The sequence below is a fragment of the Battus philenor genome, unplaced genomic scaffold, assembly GCF_028537555.1.
Source record: "Battus philenor isolate CCGP_79_NKW_IND1 unplaced genomic scaffold, ilBatPhil1.0.hap1 SCAF_1, whole genome shotgun sequence".
Lineage (NCBI taxonomy): Eukaryota > Metazoa > Arthropoda > Insecta > Lepidoptera > Papilionidae > Battus > Battus philenor.
In genome coordinates, this window is record NW_027181661.1 from 2,855,032 (window position 1) to 2,875,443 (window position 20,412).

General features: G+C 35.2%; 1 protein-coding gene across 1 annotated transcript in view; it reads right to left on the bottom strand.

Annotated features, from left to right (window-relative positions):
* Positions 1–16,766: 16,766 nt before the first annotated feature.
* The window catches only part of LOC137920250 (carboxyl-terminal PDZ ligand of neuronal nitric oxide synthase protein), a 225,148-nt gene continuing 221,502 nt past the window's right edge, over positions 16,767–20,412 (bottom strand). The window contains exon 10 of the mRNA XM_068763531.1: positions 16,767–18,442. Within this exon, the coding sequence (XP_068619632.1) occupies positions 17,633–18,442 (810 nt within the window). The 3' untranslated portion in view covers positions 16,767–17,632. The remainder of the gene's footprint in view (positions 18,443–20,412) is intronic.

The window sequence follows — 20,412 nt, forward strand, 5'->3', positions numbered from 1 at the left end:
AAGGATTTATCATAGTCACTATTTAAGCCATAAGACTTTCACTACTGGATATAGGCTTCCCAATACATTTCCAATAGCGCAGGTTGAAAGCCGTAAGTATCGACCCAAAACAAGGCCATCTGCTTGCCCACACTGCACTTGCTGATCCATGTTCTCTACTCCAGGGTCAATGCCACTACAACCAGCCAGTCAGCTGGGCTATACTGATTAGTTTCCTTCGTCTACGTATCTCCTTATCTCTAAATCGAATTCGTACAGAAATATAGCCCGCTCTGCGATTAAAAACTTGCCCATGAAGATTTAATGTGTAATACTTATGATTACGTAATTACTGAATTTGAATTATCACCCGCGAAAATGATTTTATATAAAAAAGTATAATTATAGATTTCCATAGAAATATTAATTTTGAAATAATAAGTATTTTTAGTACAAAATAAATAATAAAATAATTCCCAATTGTAATTCAACAGCTTACGCAATACAATAGAATAAGAATATAAATAGAAAATGGTTTAGTATTATATCACTTACACTGAAACTAAAAGATTATTTATATTCATGAATCCGTATAAATGTGTTCATTTTATGGCTCACCTATACAGGATGAGCTAAAAAGGCGAGCGAAAGATAGCACATGCCACAATGATGTTATTATTAAAAATAATATCCCCATGTGTTAACTAAAATATAAATATTAATTTTGCATTTTATAAGTTTCATAGTTATTTTTCGATAATTTTTAACTTCAACTTAATGGGTCAACCTGTACTTAGTTTGCATTGCATGTTCAGATAGTATACTTAATAGAAAATTTGAAAGTAATATAAATGTGCATATGTTATTCTACTATTTAAAATGTATCTTTTATAATTTTTTGTACTAATGTCAAAATCAACGTAAAGAATAGATAGGTTATAAAGCAATGTATCTTCTGTCCCTTTCACTTGCTTAAAAAAAGGCGAAAGAGCGCTCTATTACCTGAACTATATTATTACGTAAGTTTTATGACATACGTGTCACAGTGGAAACAGTAATTATTACCACCCTTTTTTATAATGTAAAATGGTCACAAAAAATGGTGTCACACAAAATTGCGCTCAAACCTTATGGCACTAAAGTTTATTCTACTTTAAAACACATATCAAAAAAGGAATGTACTCGGAATCAAAAACGGTATATATTTTTCTAATTATTTTAGTAACGTTTACCGACCGTGCTTACTAATTGAAAGGCGTAAGTACCCGATATCGGAATATTTGGTCGCTGTATGCCGTCTTAAGTTTTAAACTAAAATTAACTAAACACTAATTAGAAAGCTACAAATGCATTTGTTTCAATTTGTTCATGATATATTTTATCTCCCCTTATATTTAAAATTGTTCTAGCCAAAGGCTCCCCGCTTAATAAACTTATTATATGAACGAACTTAAAAAAAAAAGTATTTCTTAGTGCCCCATAAATCAACGCCAAATTGAAGTTAATTGATCGGCCAGAATACATCCAAGAAATCAAAACCAAAAATGTTAAAAAAATCTATATCACGTATTTTAAATAACCTGTAATGTTCTTTTTATTATTGTGAACACAAATCGTAAAATTTTTTCATTTTTTTTTAATTTTACTTTGCCGAGTCAAATATTTCTGTAAAAGGCAGATATGAAGTGAAAGCTTGTTTCCGAAAATAGCAAACTGGCCCTAAATATATCTGATATAGATATTTATTCGTAGCTAACCTGTCCTCTTTCTGTCGATCTATGAAACAACGTGTATAGATACATTTTATATTATTTCGTATACGTAACGTTGAATATTATATTTTGTTTCTGCATGAAGCATTGTTATAAACTTAAAATTTTACTTTTTTTCATAAAAAGCTTTGTAACTTTAAGTAATGGACATTTATATTTTTTAATTTCATCATATATTTTTAAATAAATTCAAATTTGTAAATTTGAATTTATTTAAAAAAACATGACGCCTTTGAATAATGTTCGAATATAAATTTTATATTCACGAACAAAGCACCATCGCTTATTTAATATTATCTGTATTCGTCACAGATGGTACTAAATGTAAGTTTTATACTTCCATTACGCATATTAAATTTATCAAAATGAAATGAGACAATGTAATTACTCCTTGTATACCATGCTCAGAATATTCTATAGTTTCTTTTATTAAAATATATTTACCTGCTCATACTGTATGAGTAATAAATTGCTGCGTATTTTATTAATTTACATTTTTTTTATATCAACAAGGTTGTTAGTTCCTGCTTTTTTTTGTTACTTTTACAAATACTGTTTGCCTGTTGACATTTATAGCATTACCGAGTTTGAGGCAGAGCGATGTAAGCGTTGTGCATAGGAATCTTAAGGCAATTCAACTCGAAGGAGAGAGAGAGAGAAGGCAATTCAAATCGAAGGCTCTTCTTCAGAGAGCTTAGATTATAACTGCACCAAGCTAAGCGTAGGCGTCTTAAAAAAATTAATATAATATTTCTTGGCTTGCTGTCCAAAGAAGGTTGCAACATAACTTTTAAAATTCAAAGAAAAATGCCATTAACATTCGACTCCTATGCTTCGAACTGTCTAATAAAGCCGTTTCTTTGCCGTATGATTACCAGGGATAAAATATTCGGATGTAGATTTACATCAGATTTATGTTGTTTTATATGGAAAGCGCTTTGTAAAGTTGAAATTCTGGAATGCGAGGAAGTGCTTGTGTGCAGGTTGGAACACGAAATATTTCTAATTCCGCTTCCATAATTTCGGTGCATTAATTATTTTAGGTAAATGCATCTGAATGTCTTAACCCTGGTTATAATGTTTATATTTATATCTGATAAAGAAGCTTCGTTTGCGAATTAATAGTTTTGGTGTTAAAACCATATTTGAAACTCAAACGCGAAGGCAGTACCGCATTCAAGAGTGCACTGGATTTTTTCATTGGGGCGGTAGTGGTTTCAAAGACAAATTAGGAAAGCATTAAAAATACCTGTACTTGAGAGAAATTTGTGTTACTTTATCAAACTTTTAAATATTTAAGCAAAAAATATATTTTACAAAAGTATGCATGGAATATTTTTTCTCTTAAACGGAGCGCTCTATAAAGGTTTGGGAACGTAACCTCTTTAAATGGTATGATGCAGTATTCTGAACATGGTATACTCTTAGGTTAAAGATTAAGCAGCCGCATGTTTATTGGCTGCGACTTTCTTTCTAGTTAGTCGGACAGGCAAGAGACGTTTCTTCTTCCTGGTCTCCATCTGAACGCGGGCGTTTTTGGTTTCGGTCTGAGTGGCACCTTCGGTTTCTTCCACGCCGGACACGAAGCCGCTCTCCGGTCTTGACAGAGCTGGCACGGTGCTGGGCAGAAGGGCGAACCATCGGTCTACTTTCGCGGTCGTAGACAACTGTAACATGATAAAATACAGACATCTAAGCACGGTTTTAGACATGGTGAAAAAAAAATTCAAAAATATGATTCGTTATGGTTTGATAACTTTATCAAGTCGGAAGACGTTGGATACAAACCTACTGCAGGCTGTTCTGTTGAAAAAAGAGGAAGGGGGTTCTATTTCTAGCAGTAGATGATGAATGATGATGATGTCATTATATGAATGTTAATGATGATATATTCGTTGCATTACTTCATCTATAGTCGCTTTGGGATAAGAAGTTACATTTTATAAGTTCAAAATTTTTTTGTTGTTATCATAGAGAGCGCAATAAACAATTAGAGATATTTGTGCGTTCAGAGTTGACTTTAAATAATTAAAAATGCAGTCAAACTATAGCAATGAGTAACGGAGAACATGTCTCTGTACGGTGTGGCAATAGCAGATATCTTCTTATATTTTCGGTGTGTAACGATATCTACTAGATTTCTTAGCTCCTTAGACAGAAGTGCGAATCGAAATCCGAGACACATAAGCTTCCTTGAGGAATACACACTTTAAGCATCTTGATAAAATATTAATACGAGCAAAATATCTTTTGCAGATCTACAGAGACGATTTGCTGCAAAGGAGACTTACTGCCACTGTAATAAAGTCCATTATAGCTTGTCACGATGGGAGAATATTTGCACCAATCTTTATTTTATATATATATATATATTGGTAAGTTTAGTTTATATATATATATATATATATATATATATAATGTTGAACCGACAAAAACTAAGTAATACTTTGTCATAAGTTATGTGTTGTGGTTTATTAGCCTAGCTTGCGGACTGAATTTACATTTTGACATTTTATATGTATTTTTTATGTATGGTACGTTATGACTTTGTATATAGCCGCTGGAGCCTCTTCTGAGGCCTCTTCCAACCGGCCCTATTGGAAATTTATGGAAAAGTCCTCTGTTCAGACGTGGACGCCTGAATTCAAATAATTATAAGCTTGTATGTGTATAATTATTTAAGTGTTAATTATTAGGTTGAAGACAAATATTACATTGCGTAAGACACTGTTTTATTTTTACTTTCATTATGTTGTATATTCTTAGATATGGTGTGTTTGGCGGTGAATATCTTTGACAATCGGACTTATTTACTCGATTCGTATTGATACATTTACTTGACGGTATTAAGAGGCGGCCTAGCTCGTATCTCGCCTCGGTGGACGCGAGAGAGGACCTCGTCTTAGGCTGTGACTTCAAATCTTTTGATCCCACCGGCGAATGGCAGTATGATATCAACATTAACATCATCATATAAGTGTAATTATATGCGGTTTGTGTTTTGAGATTTTTATTACCCGAAAGGGACAGCAAGAGCGACTGTCTCTACTGGTTCTGTGTATGTTTGAAGGATTTCCAGGGACTGTTATAAAGCGATGATGGTAAAGCATCAAGAAGAATTTAGTCGGCACAGGTTCGACATAACCCGTTCTTGACTTTGCAAAGGCGACTGTGAAAAGCTCTTCACGTAGAAAAGGAAAATCGGTTGTTTACTAGAATCTTCATTAACTTAGCTGATAGTCGCCTACTGCAATGAATCGGCCCGCATTCAACAACTTCCTGCAACCTAATTGGAAGCCAACTCACGTCGCGTGTATTTGATCGTATACAAAAGAATTATTAAATAAAATAATGGAATAAATAAGTTGAAAGAACGCTAGAAAAAGTGAATCATTAATTAAAATATGTCTTCCAAGTCCAACTTTGTTCTTGTGTATAATTTTCAACAGTATAATGTCAGTTTACGAAGTTTTTACAAAGATTCGAAATGCACATTGAAATAGAAATAAAGAAAAAGTAATAATTTTACTCCAAGGTGCAATGTTGAAAATGAAAATGTAGCTGAAATAACCTCATGCTTCAGAAATGGTTACGTAGGTGAAGGTACATTAACATTTTTCTCTAAGAAGCGGGGCGTTCCACCCGAATACGTAATTCCCACTGGTTCTTTTTATTTAATTTTTCTACTCTAGTAGAGGGATATTTCAAATTAAGGTAACATTATGCTTCGTATATTTAAAAGTCCCAAGAACTATATAAATACTCGTAAAATTGGCGGTTATTTTTCTATGAATTTGAACAAATGTCGTTTGACATAGGTCATCTATACTGATTTTTAATAGGAGCGGCTGAAAACGACCTGCGTACAGCGTCTTCCGGTGATATTACTAATTTTTTGTCACAACAACGTAGACCTACTATACATATAAAAATTTATACCTAGAATAGATCAAAAATGTGATATATAATAAAAACAAAGAAAAAAATATTTATGGTATGAGGAGAAGGAATAATGATATCGAATAAAAGGAAAAATGGACATGAAACGGAAAGAAAGAAGAATTGTAGAAAGAAAAAAAATAAAGGAATGAAGGATCATAGGAGGAATGATAGAAGAGCACGAAAATTAAAAATATTACGTGAAAAAAATATTAAATAAAAATAGAGTCTTTGTGCTACAATAGGTAGGGATACGAGAGATCCCAGTAGCGGGTACCATATAAAAAAAGTAGACCCTCTTTGAGTCTCCCGTAGACACCTAGGGGTCTACTTTGAGGACCTTTGAATTAAAGGAATCACGAGATAGATAATCTGTGTTTTAACTTTTTGTATATAAGGGTCTTGGTTTATCTTATTAACATTTACAAGCGCTTTGCCTAAACACTTTTTGCAATGCTCGTGAGCTATCTCCAGAGGTAAAGGCTGTAAAAAGCACTTATCATTCCGATTCGAAAGACCTTTTTTTTTAAAATGGCCCCCGCTATTGGGGGCCTCTCGTACCCCTATCTTTGGTGGGACAGGGACTTTACGGGCAATTTATTTTTTCTAATAGTTATTTATTATTTCCATTGTCTCCTTTCGTTCTTCACATATTCTTTCAATCTATTCTTTCATGCCACATTTCTGCTATCTTTCCCTTTTACTCTGTGACCTTTCATTTCTCCCTCATTACATATTATATTTTATCTTTATTTATTTTCGTTTACATTTTTATCACATTTTGAGTTACATTTTATCACATTTTTTCTTATTGTCTATTTAAATTTTTTCTTATTTTCTTTAATTTTAATTTTTTTGTATCACTTTTTTAATTATTTCCTTGCAGTATGAGAGGAATTCTTCCCTAGTATCCTTTCCGCCTATCAGGGAGGCTTCGAAAGACCTTAGGGCGTGTTGATAGATTTTCGGACTTTATTATAGCGTTGTATCCTACGCACATGAAAGTTGAATTTTGACCTAAATACTAGTGTTTAAGACGAACTCACATGAATAATGAATCAATGTAGTTCAAAAAGATCAGAGTCGGGCCTTTATTAAAGAATGCATGAATATAAGTTGCCGTATCAAAGAGTCGGTAGGGTAAAAGAGAGCCGGATGTATCTCAGTCATTTTACTTTGCTTGTTTGCCGTGGAGCGTTTTTGAATTAACAAAGAGAACCCACGCTTTTTGTGTGTGAAGTCGTTTGTGTTTTTTATAGCAACAAGGTCAACTTTTTTTTAAAACTTACTTCGATTTAGACTCTACAAGACAAAGTTTTTTTTTAATATCGACTAGATAACACGAATTGACTACACAACTAATTATAGCAGTTTTTAGGTCGAAGGACAGTTACGCCATTTTGACTAGATGAAATTCGTGGTACGCGAGTGCGACGAGATAGTCTATTCTAAGAGATGTGACAGACTATATATGAGGAATGCCGTCTGGTTATGCAGACAATGTTTACTATAAAATGCCCGCTCTCCAAGACCCTTTTACGGCTATCGAGAATAACTACTAATGACAGGGATTCTAATTGGTCATAGTCTATTTAGCAAACTATTTTTCGGATAGTTCACTAAGATAGATAGTACACTGGCACGTTCTAGTCCAATGTACTGAAGTTGTATTTTACAGGGCCACTCACCTCTGTTCACCGAGTTGCTTTTCAAAGATTGTCGGTGATGTCGAGCGCCTGCTGTGATACTTCGAGGAATTTTGCTTTAATCTAACCAACACGGATCTAAAATAAGCGCAGCGATAACCAGCCCACTGTGACCATGAGGTACGTGATGTTCTCTAACTATAGTAAGTGTGGTTTTAGAGAAATAAAAACTTATATCGGTGGTCTCACTCCTCCTTTTGGGTCAGATATGAGAGGATTTTGTCACAGTTAGTGGGTACCGCTTCATTTATTCTAGATGGACCAGACTGTCTATTGTCTATTGTCTCATGTGAAGTTTTTGCTGTTAGCCTTGCGGCTTTTACAGCTTCATCGGAAACGAGTTCACGGAACGGAGGGGTCCGTGAACTATATAAAATTTACAGGATTCGCGTTTCCGAACCCGTATCAGTACTCGGCGGGGAGACGAGGAAGTCACAAAGATAATGGCCGCGAGATAGAAGCAGCGGGGCTTACCCAGCCAGCCCTTGAGGACACAAACCCAGCGTGACCCAGTTGGCCGGCAACAGAACTCGCGGCTAGCGCGCATGTCTGGTCATGACCAGACTGTACGGCATAGGCCTTACTTAAAGATCGCCACAGTGAATGGCCATGCGCTGCCCGTATCCATCGACTTCCCGTGACCTTGAAATGTCTTCTGCATGCAGTCATCTTATATAAACGTTAGGTCTACTATTATAAACATTAGCTTATTAATTAATTTATTTTATTTATTTATTTTATATATTTATATATAAATATAATAAAGAAAATATTAAAATTAATTTATTACTGATATAATTATGTAGGTGTTTTTTTAAATTATTTAATAACATCCTGCGATTTCCCGCCACCTTGACTACGTAGTCGGTCCACCGGCTAGAGGGCCTGCTCACGCCGAGTCAACCCAGTTGTGATCGACACTCCAGAGCCTTCCGGCCCGAACTTACGTAACGATCATGTTAGGTTATTTCCCGCTACCACCTTTCACATCTAATTACGTCTGTTTAAAGTTAATTTTTATATATCATCCCCAAATTTAAGCCATATTTTGATAATGTTCAGGAATATTTGATGATATTTAGTAACCATAGTAAGTATAATGCTTAGAGCTGCAGCAATCTTCTTACTTTGTTACCAACGCGGGAATATACTCAAGACACGTCTACACGATAGAAAACATAGTTTTTTTATGTGAAAATACAGTTTATATCCTTGTATAGAGAGCCACAAGAATTCTCTTTAAGACGTACCGTAATTCATTTACACGTACTTTTATCAATTCAACACATTCTGACTGTACAAAGACAATCGTTACTATTACCATTTTACAAATGAAACATCAATAAACATCACTTTTCTATTTTTATTTAATTCCTGATTTCATAACACATAGAATGCAATAATTTATATCCTAGAATAATCATATAGAATAAAATCTGTTACATCATTTAAACATCGATCTTCAATGAATATTATTTACTTTATAAATATTATAATGAACATAATCATAATGTTTTTAACACTATATAACTTATTCTCTGACGTTTAAATCAAATACACACGAAATATTTTAATCAGCGTACGCAGTTGATGGTTAATTTTCTTCAGAATTTTATTTCTTTGGTCGGTTTTTTATCAGTTTTGTCTTAAATCATACTTTAATATGTTTGTTTTCTTCTCCGCCTAAAGAAACTTAATTAAAACGTCAGCTTATCCATTATTTAAATACAATATTAATACATGAATACACTTTGTAAATAGACACTGAATATAGAATTGAGAATTATTGATCGACAGTTATTCTTTACTATTAAGATAACCGGAAAGTAATGTCGTTTCTGTCGATTGATTTCTACCACTCCGGCATTGAAAATTTCTATACTAGTTGGTAAAAGGTTGTTGATAACGAAGGTATTGTAGATTAGAAATAAAAAACTTGTTAAAAACGTAGTCGTTTGAATTTAACTTATGAAAGCGACATTAGTTTCCGATCCCCTAGTACATAATACCAATAATTTTTTGAATGCAATTTTAGTGTAGCTTGGTGTCGATTGAAGCTTTATCGGAAAACCTAATACTATTTTAAGTGAACAATACAATTTGAAAGCTAAACATTCAATTAATCCAATATTACAACTATAGATATATGTATATAGCTGTTAAATATATTATCGTTGAAAATGTACTTGTGCAATAATTAATATGCTTACGAAATAACAGATTCGAATATAAATCTACGTATAAGGTAGGATTTCAGAAAAAAATAAATTCAAAATGACAACTAAACGTGTAGATAAATTATTGAAAATAAATAATTATTTTTGTAATTTTTATAATAATATTGTATAAGTTCAAAAAGCACTACCGACACATTTATTTATTTGTCTATGCTATTATTTATTATGAGTCTATGGCTGATCTAATAATTAAACATTCAGATATTTCAAAAACTTTTTTTTGTATTTTTACTTTTGTTTGTATTGTATAAGTATATAGTATAATTCTCTAATGGTCAGCTGTTCGTATATGTCCAATATATCATCTTGCCTCTGCCGATATTCTCAATTCATTGAGTCTGTTACTAATTGGAAAGAAAGCTTATAATTTAAAAAATATCATAGTGTGATGTTTAAATTTTACTAACGATAGAATAGGTATAAATATAATTGGCACGTATCTAAGAGTATAAATATAGATTGTTCTTTTTTAGTTATCGAGACTAGAATCCCATTAAAATGGACTAATTTATTTTAAATAAATATTAATAAATTATCAGGGAAGTGCTAGGATATTAGATGTATGATGTTCCCTGTTAAAAAAAGAAGTAAAAATAATAAAATATATAACATACAACACGTACATTGTATTCGCTTGACAGAATTAATATAAGACAGTGCACAACTTATCTCATGTATTAATGAGATAAGAATGTGTTTACATGGGTGCAAAAAGTCGGTCAACATCTGCCGTTCATGCTACAGGGACACTCTTTGTTTAGTTTTTCTATTTTGTTTCCGTTCGCGCTATGAATTGGTGTGCCCTAGGATGATTCTATTTTTTATAATTTTTTTTATTAATACACACACAACGAATCTAAAGACTAAAACCTACACTTAAACTAAATATGACTAAATAGGCTAGGAAAATTTGACTAAATATAGCTAAATAGACTAGGTAATTAATAAGAATATTTTAGCTAGCATTATTTGTGAATCGCAGTAATGTGAAGTATTCAGTGAATATAACATAACTTTTTTTATTTGTGTATCTGTGGTAAAAAAGTAAAAGTCAGAAACACAAAGGAACATAAAAAATTAAATTCCGACAACATAAAAAAAGGTAAATTCGTGCCGTGTTTAGCGGTATAACTTTTTCTAAATAGAAAATCCTTTTAAAAAAGAAGTAGCTAGTTAAAGCAATGTTTATTTGTGTAATGTATTTATTTAAACACTTCTTATTCAAAGTATGTATAACGATGAACTTAATACCGAAGGCATTTTTTACCAGTTACAATGGTGTTGAGGTAAATTAATAAATATAGTCAAAGAAAATAATATTCAAAATGAGAAGGAAAATAATAAAAGAAAGATATAAAAAAGTACTTAAGATAAACATATTAATGAGTACTAATTATAATGATATAAAATGTTACATAATAAAGATTTTTAAATATATATACTATTTTAACTATATAAATAAATCATGAACTCTAATTATTATGATGATTCCGCTTTGAATGCGCAACGATTCTGAAGAATGATTATGAAGAATAGATTGATAGAAGATAGATTTTACTATTGTAGCTCACTATCTACATCTACATCTACACTAGTGTCTATCTGCCGGGATTAGTGTTTTTCTCTTTGCTGTTATTCACTAAATTCCTTGCTATCGTCTCTCGTAATATCACTTAATATTTAACTCATCTACCCTGCAATGGATTCTTCAATAAAAACCTCTGTGGATGAATTGAAAAAAGAATTCAACAATAGAATGGCTGCATTTGAAGCTCAGTTACAAAAATCTGCAGCTGCAACATCCAGCAACCCTAATTTGGCTGCTGAATTTCACGTGTTCCGTGCCTTTGTTACCCAAGCCCTAAGTCTACTGCAAAAGCAAATAGAGACTTTGGACCACGCAGTAGACAACATAGAAATGCAGAGGCGAAGGAAAATTTTATTGCTGCACGGTGCTGCAGAGGCCCCAGGCGAAAATGCTGCACAACTGGTCGTGGATACTATTAAACAGCGGTTGCAGCTCAGAGATTTTGGTGTCGAAAACATACAGAGATGCTATCGCATGGGCCGACCATCCAATCAGCCGAGGCCCATCCTGCTGAGAATGCGAGACATCAGCTCTCGAGACAAGATCTGGTTCAATAAAACTAAATTAAAGGGATCCGGCATTACACTGTCAGAGTTCCTGACCAAGAGAAGGCACGAGGTGTTTATGGCAGCACGCCAAAAGTATGGCATTACGAACTGTTGGACCCGCGACGGCAATATTTATGTCCTAAGTTCCGGAAATCGTCATCGCGTTACGTCGCATAAGCAACTTGACCTGATTTCTGAAGACGCAGAAAAGTTGACGGCCACGAAAGCAACAGCAGCGCCCAAAACTAAACGAGCTGCCAGAAGATGATTTTGTTCATGGAGAGAAATATTTAAATTTATGTTGAACTTTTGTCCGGGTAAATAGAGATTCTATTATATTATATTTCGTTTCCATTTTGTAATGTCATTCATTTCGTTTTCATATAAAATACAATGTCAAACTATTTTCGCACTGTACAAGCAAATATAACTTCTATTCGACTCTCACATTATCGCGTCTCACAAAATATTTTGAATTTGCCCGGACAAAGATCAAAACTCAAATGACACTGAAATTCTTCCACTTTGTAATAATTGATTATTATTAATATCATTTTTCGTACTTATATTACACCCGGCATATAGATCCTGTTTATGTATATATACACATATATTCATATATATATATAAAGTATTTTTTATTATTTTAAATATTTTACATATCAAGATAGTATTAAGTACGTATACGTATCAAGTGTAAAATATTATATTTTAGCGTAATATTATATTATTGATAGATATATTCGTCATAGACAATGTCATTGCCTAACATTGAAATTAATAATGATAGTGATGACTTCGCATCTTGCTGTAGTGATGATAGCTTCAAAAGTCTGCTTTCTCCAGCACAATGTCTCTCGTCGCAGTTCTCTGATGTTCCCGGAAACTTTAATGTTGTTCATATAAATGCTCAGAGCATTCCTGCTCATTTCCCGGATATGTTGGCTACCTTTGACTGTTATTATATAAATGCTATCCTCGTCTCCGAATCTTGGTTGAAACCTTGTCTTTCCTCTACCTCCTATTCTCTTCCTGGATTCCATCTCATCCGAAATGATCGCGTAACGGGTGGCGGTGGTGGTGTTGCCATTTACATACGTTCTCACATACCATATACTGTGATTAGTGCGTCACCACAGCCACCGCTCCCAAATGCTGGTGAGCATCTCTTATTAGAGGTGGAACTTTCGCACACTAAAGTTCTTCTTGGCGTTTACTACTGTCCCTCACTTCGAATAGACTATTTCTCATCTTTGGAGGTTCTCCTAGAGAAATTCGTACCTTCGTATAGTCACAGCATAATCATGGGTGACTTTAACACCTGTCTCCTTAAGAAAGATTCCCGTTCTTCCTCTCTTCATAACACCGTTCAGTCGTGCGAGCTCTCTATCCTCCCACTTGCTGCCACTCACCACTTTCCAAACTGTTCTCCTTCTCTTCTTGATTTGATATTTGTGTCCTGCTGTGATCATGTGGCTAAATATGGTCAATGCTCTGCTGATAATTTCTCATATCACGATTTACTTTTCCTATCCTATCGTATTCGACCTCCAAAGGCTACTCAGAGAACACTTCTTAGACGAAATTTTGATGGTATGAATGTAGAAAAACTACACAGTGATGCTAAGAAAATTGATTGGAATCCGCTCTTCGGCTCAAACTGTATCGACCATAAAGTACATTTTTTCAACAATAAGTTGATCGAACTTTATGACGTCCACGCTCCTTTTCGGTTGATCAAACTGAAACATCTTCCTTCGCCTTGGCTCACTAGCGACATCAAAGTTTTATTAGCTAAAAAAGCCGCTGCAAAATCTAGATACAAATGCCGCCCAACTGATGCTAATTGGGAAAGGTATACCGCAATTAGGAATCACTGCAGGAAGGTATGTAGGTATGCACAGCGCCGTTATTTCCATAAATCACTTGAAAATCAAGACCCAGCTAGGGTCTGGAAATTTCTAAAGACTTTAGGAATAGGTAAATCAAAACAGAACTCTTTTCCGAGAAATATTGACTTAAACTCTCTTAATAATCATTTCTCTGCTTCATCCATACTTGGTGACGGATCCAAAGAAAATACTCTTAGGCATTTGTCTAACCGTAGCCCTCCCAGCTGTTCGTTCTTTACTTTCAAACGGTTTGCTGCATGTGATATTGAGAGTAGCATTATGTCAATTTCTTCAAATGCAGTGGGAAGTGACTGTGTTGGTCGCAAAATGATCCTTCCCATCCTCGACATAATCTTACCAATTATTTGCCATGTCCTTAACTTCTCTATCACTAGTGGGACCTTCCCAATAGTTTGGAAAAATGCACAAATCACTCCCATTCCTAAAAAGTCTAACCCGTCTACCCTGTCGGATTTTCGACCTATATCAATCCTGCCATTTCTATCCAAGGTCTTAGAACGTTTAATCCATACTCAGCTCTGTAAATTCCTGTCTAAAAATAATCTCCTTAATCCCATTCAATCCGGCTTTCGAGCAGGTCACAGCACTACCACTACTCTAGTTAATATTACAGATGACATCAGACAAGGTATGGAGCAGGGTAAGTTAACAGTTCTTGCTCTCCTCGATTTCAGTAATGCCTTCAATACCGTCGATTTTGATATTCTGCTCGGCATATTGAGTTCTCTTAATATATCTCCAATGGCAATCACGTGGTTTCGCAGTTACTTGTGTGGACGCCGACAGCGAGTTTGCGTTAATGACAATTTTTCCTCTTATTGCGCTACAACTGTCGGTGTCCCTCAGGGCGGCGTTCTATCTCCTCTTCTATTTGCTCTATTTATTAATACAATTTCCCAACAATTATGTTCTGCCTGCCATCTTTATGCAGATGATCTTCAAATTTATTCCCAAGCACCATTGGATAAGATTGCGGAAGCTATTGCCTGCATAAACAGTGATATGGACAGCATCTGCAAGTGGAGCAAGGCCTATGGATTAGCCGTCAATCCATCTAAAACGCAAGCCATTGTGATCGGCAGCAGTAGAATGCTATCCAAACTAAACTGGGCGTTATTGCCATCCGTAGCTTGTAACGGCACTGTGATTCCTTTCAGTGAGACAGTTAAAAACCTTGGCATTCATTTCGATAAACTGCTTTCATGGGGCCCACAGATTCGGGAAGTGAGCCGTAAACTATTTGCATCGGCAAGGTCTTTGCGACGTCTTAGCTACTTTTTACCTACCACTACTAAAATTTCTCTTGCACAGTCACTCCTTCTCCCCATCCTTGATTACGCAGATGTCAGCTATCTAGACCTCACTGAAAACCAACTAAATAAACTTGAGCGCCTTCATAACTTTTGTATTCGCTTCATATTTGGCCTCCGAAAATATGATCATGTTTCGGAATTTCGCGCTAAGCTCAATTGGTTACCAATAAGGCTTCGCCGGAATGCTCACATACTTTATTTACTCTATAATATTCTTTTCAATCCACTCACTCCCTCTTATCTCAAATCAAGGTTTCAATTTCTTCATGATACACATGAGAGGTCTTTGAGATCATCAGATAATCTGGAATTAAAAATACCGGCGCATTCTTCCTCGTTTATGGCCAAATCTTTCACCGCGCAGGCTGTTCGATTGTGGAATGAATTACCGCTGACAATAAGACGTGCCAAGTCACTAACTATTTTTAAGAAAATGGTTAAAAATTATTTTCTAGATCTATGATTATTTATACCTTCATTCAGTACTTTTTCTTCCTCTGTTTCTTTATTTTATCCGAGGCAAGTGCGATCCAAATCAGTTTGATGTTCTTATTTATTATTGTATTATATTTATAATATGTATTAAACCTTTTTTTTTTATTATAAGTATATATGTTGCATGCGTATGTATGTATGTTTAAGTATGTATGTCTATGTATGTTCATGTATATTTATCTTCATTTGTTTGTGAATATGTATTTTTTTTTTCTTTTTGTACACGCGAACTACCCTTTACAAGTACTATTATCTTTTCCTTACTGTGGTTGTCTGTAAGAGATTGCCTTGTGTGATAAGACCGCCCATTGTACTTTTCTGTACATTATTGTATCTGTATATTATGTATCATATCGTGTACAATAAAGAATATTAAATAAAAAAAAATAAAATAAATACATAAATGTGTAACGGTGTTATATTAACTCTGTCACGCGAATTTAACATAGCAACTAAAGCGTGTGAAATAATTTGTAACAAATGTATTTTATGAATAATGTTTCATGTCAAACGCAATATACAGTTGTTCCAACGTAAGTAAATGATATATTGAACGCAATATATTGACCGTATCATATTCTATTAATATTCATGACCGAAAAAAACAAAATCAACGTACGGATTCGAATAAATATTACTACATAAGAAAACAGTCGTAAAAACTAAATTATTTTCGAATATGATATGATATAGATATGCAGTGGAAACATCGCACGCTAAAGTTTGAGCACTTGACTAGAAAACCGTGATATGTAAATAAAAATTTTACAATAAAGGCCCACGCACACCAGAATGGGATGGCAGAGATTTTTTTTGCCAAAGGACTTTCAAACTCATGTAGTCGGATTAAGGTGTAAATTGCAATGTATTCATTGATCTAATAGCAATTAAAAAAACTGATATTCTACGGGTTCGTGGTGACTGGACGAAGAAGGTCCTCCTAACTAAGAACTCTCTTACAAATCGAAGGCACCCGGGGGAAGGCTGGCGAATTCGTTAGTCGCCTTCACGACCGTTCCAAATAGGGTCTAGGTCCAAAAGACCTTGGCTTGGGTTTTCAGTCGTCGATAGTACTCGTCCAGCATTTTGACTGAAGAGCACCTGAGGGAAATGAACCTCGGCTTGAACGTAACCTTTTCTGTTGAAGTTCAGGTGTATTGCTTAGTTAATAACACTACTGCCACTCACGTAAGCGTTATCGCTGGGAGAAAAAGTAGTGGAAGAAGCTCCGACGACGCGATGTATGATCCGAGTCAGTTTCTGACGAGGTCCGTTATCGGTTGGCGAAGATGACAGTGTGAAGTGTATTTGGCTTGTCTTATCACCATCGCGTCGTCCGGAAACTTGAGTATGTGTTTCGATTTCAGAATAATGCAGCATTTCAAATGTAATAGGTATGTTTGAATTATATATAGATGGCGTAATTTACAGTGAGAGAATTTTTTACCTGAGCGGCAAAGTAAAAGTAACCAATGTCCATTTAACTCAGCAATTGTTGGCAGTATCAGTCGTGATGCCGGACTTCATTACAAATGAACCTGTTCTGTACAACCTGGAGTCTAAAGGAGACGGGAAAAACATACACGAAGCGCAGGCATGCTTATGTGAGAACAAGCTCTGATTACAGGTTATATAGGAGCACTTTATTTGATAGTGACATTTTACTACCGCTGTTTAGCAGTAGATAGGGACCGAGGAAGAAGCTGGAGTCGCGAGCTGTTGACGTGGACACTGAAAGTGAGTTTTACATACACAACAACACCTATATAATTGATCTGTACAAGGAAGGCATTGGAGAGCGGGCAGGAAAGAGACGAATGTCTTGGAAAGCTGCCGGAATGCTACTAGAGGAGAGGATCAAAGGAGGAGAGACCAGTAGGCGTTGATTGGTGGCAAAATCCTCTGCTATTCCATCACGGCGTGTGTAGGTCCAAAATATTTAAAAGAAAGCCGCATGTCCATTGACGAGGCTTTCAAATTGGCACCTTTAAATTTAACGTCCTGAGACATTTTTAATTACATTGAATAATAAAAATTATATAAACTTTATATACCTACAATATTATACCTAGAATAACTAAAATAAATAGGGTAGATTTAGGTAACTTGACTCGAATGAACCTTGTTTTTCCTTTTATTTCTTTACTTAGTAGTGTGCCGTGTCCACTGAGCGCGGAGCGCAGCCATCATTTCGCTCTTGTTTGGCACCTTCTCGCTGGTAGAACGTGTGATGGGTGCCGAAGAGGGGCCAGCTTCCCCGGGCACCTGAAGCAAGTTGCTCGTCGTTGGCGTTGGTTTCTTCTCAGACACCCCGGACGAGCTCTCTGAAGGGCTCACAGGCACGATAAGCCTCACTCTTCCATCCTCACCAGTAGCCTTCAAAGTCGCGTTGTGCGAGAGCGGCATTATGTACGGCTGCCCGTCCTCGGAGCTCGAATCGGGAGACGATGAGTCTTTTGAGCTCGAATCCTGACTGTTGCTGTACAGTGAGTTCTGCGACTGAGCAATGCTCATCGCTTGGGCCAAAGCGCTCATTTCGTCGCAAGAGCCACCACCTTCCTTATATATCTGATTGTTGAGCAGGCTCACTAGGTCCGAGTTGCTGAAGTGGCTGCTGATCGGCGGGATGTGGGGGAAGGCCCGGCTGTTCTGGAAGAAGTGCTGGTTGTTGTTCGCGCTTGACTCCGCTTGCCCGTTGAGGAACGACAGGCTCTTGAACTTCTTCACGAGGTACTCCTGCACCTGTTCGTGGGTCATGTCGGCGAAGTTCGGTTCATTTGTGTTCTCGTCGTCGGGGGACAGACTGAAGGGAGAAGTGCGAACGTTGTTATTCTCTACGTTCTGGCTGTGGCTAGGCAAGTTGTTCTGTTGAACGAAGTCGATCAAGTCGTCGCTAGCCTGCTGATGATTTCCATTTGCCTCAGCTGTCGCTTTTCCACTGTTATCTGCCTTCTGCGAGAGAACGCGCAATAGGTGTATACTATATATTAAAAAAACATTTAAATAATATATCATCTGATAGCAAATTATTAAAAAAGCAAAAAAATAATAATAATGGGCTACTCACATTGACAAGAAGAACAAAACTTTTAAGCATATTATCATAGTCTATATGCTTTTATGTGGCAACAAAACACTTATGGAAGCAAACGAACCAGGGCTGAATTCACCGACAACAAAAAAGATTATATGTAGTTTTTATTTTTTTAAATTAAATTCCATTGAAAGTACGATATAAAAGGTCTTAAAAAAATGTCGGTATAATCTGTCCTGGTATGGTTTTCGAATGGCAACACACGTAAATGTACAAAACATTCAATCACATGCTTAAAAAATTGAATGTAAATGCAAAATAAAACAATTTTTACACTGCGGTTAATGAAACATGCGTAATTTTTTAAATTAAAGATTATTTCTTTAATCGATTAAATAATGATCGATATAATTATTATAGCGAACGTTGTTTCTCACTCTGAGTGAGTGAGAGGGCTATACACAGGATTTCTCTATCAAATCAGAAATGGGGAGATCCGTAGAAAAAGAAAAGTAAATGACACAGCCAATCGGATTGGCAAATTTAAGTGGCAGTGAGATATCCACTTAGAACAAATGGCCGCTGGAGCCTTAAGGTTGTTTTGGAATTTCCAATCGGTACTATTGGTAATCTATGAGAGTGGCCTATGTCCACAAGAGAGAGACTTCGTAGATGAAGTTAATTATATAAATGTGATACCATATTAATTTTAAAGCTAGTGTAGTGGATTGTGTGCTATTTATCATACATTTACTCGCCTTTAATATTAAAGGCTTTACCGTGGCATATCGCTGAAAACAGCTTAGACATCTTATGGCCAGTCCAAGTTCCTGAAAGATCAACGTGCCAATGCCATGCCAACGTGTTCTTAGATAGCTTCGGCGTTTTGCGATCTGTCTGTTAATGCGATATTTATTAATAATTGAAATTATGTTATAAATAATGAGTTAATAAACTGTAATAATTATTATTTAAGCAACGGAAATGTGTATTACCTTTAAAAAAATTCAAAAATTTTTGTTGCGAATATTTAGTCATTGAAATTTAACGACGTATCGTATGGCAAACTTTGCATTTAGTAAATGATAAAACGGATATCTTTACGACACACACACACACACATACATATGTGTGTGTGTGTGTGTGTGTGTGTGTTATGATATGTATATATATATATATATATATATATATATACACACATATATATATATACATCGATATTACGAGGCATAGTAATAAATACGCTACTTAAATATAGTATGATATTTAATCTTTAAATGATCGATTAGAGTAAGCGTAGCTTCATTAGCGTGTACTAAGATTGTTGCTGTTAAAAAGCTCGTAGTTGCACGCTGTTGCAAGCTGTACATATCTCGATTAAAGAATGTCGCATCTTTTTAATGTCTCCGGAGGGATTTTTTTGCTCACATATAAATAAGGTGTCATTTAGCCCGTCTCTGCTTTGACAGATGACAAATGGTTCGCGGTTTCCCGCGTTCCACTAACGACGGTCACGTGACCGAGCGTCCCCTGTCAGACTGCGTTCTCGATGTTTGTGTACAATTTATTATGCGGTTGACGCCTAATTAACCAAATGCGCAAAAGTTTTTTTTTTATCTATGGTGTCTTGCATTATTTAACAAAAAAATATCTGGCAAATTGTAGCATATCCGATGTAAAAAATAGAAGCAAAAAAAAATGTATTTGTACTAAGACTTAATTACATCGACTTTATTTCTTTACATGCGAACAGGTTGTAGACTCAACTTTCATCAAAAATAGATGTAATATTTTGAATTAAAGTAAATATTTCATTGTAATTTTTTAAATGTCAATATCAATTTTATTTTCCAAACTATCCAAAAAAATACTTTTTCACTATTTAGTA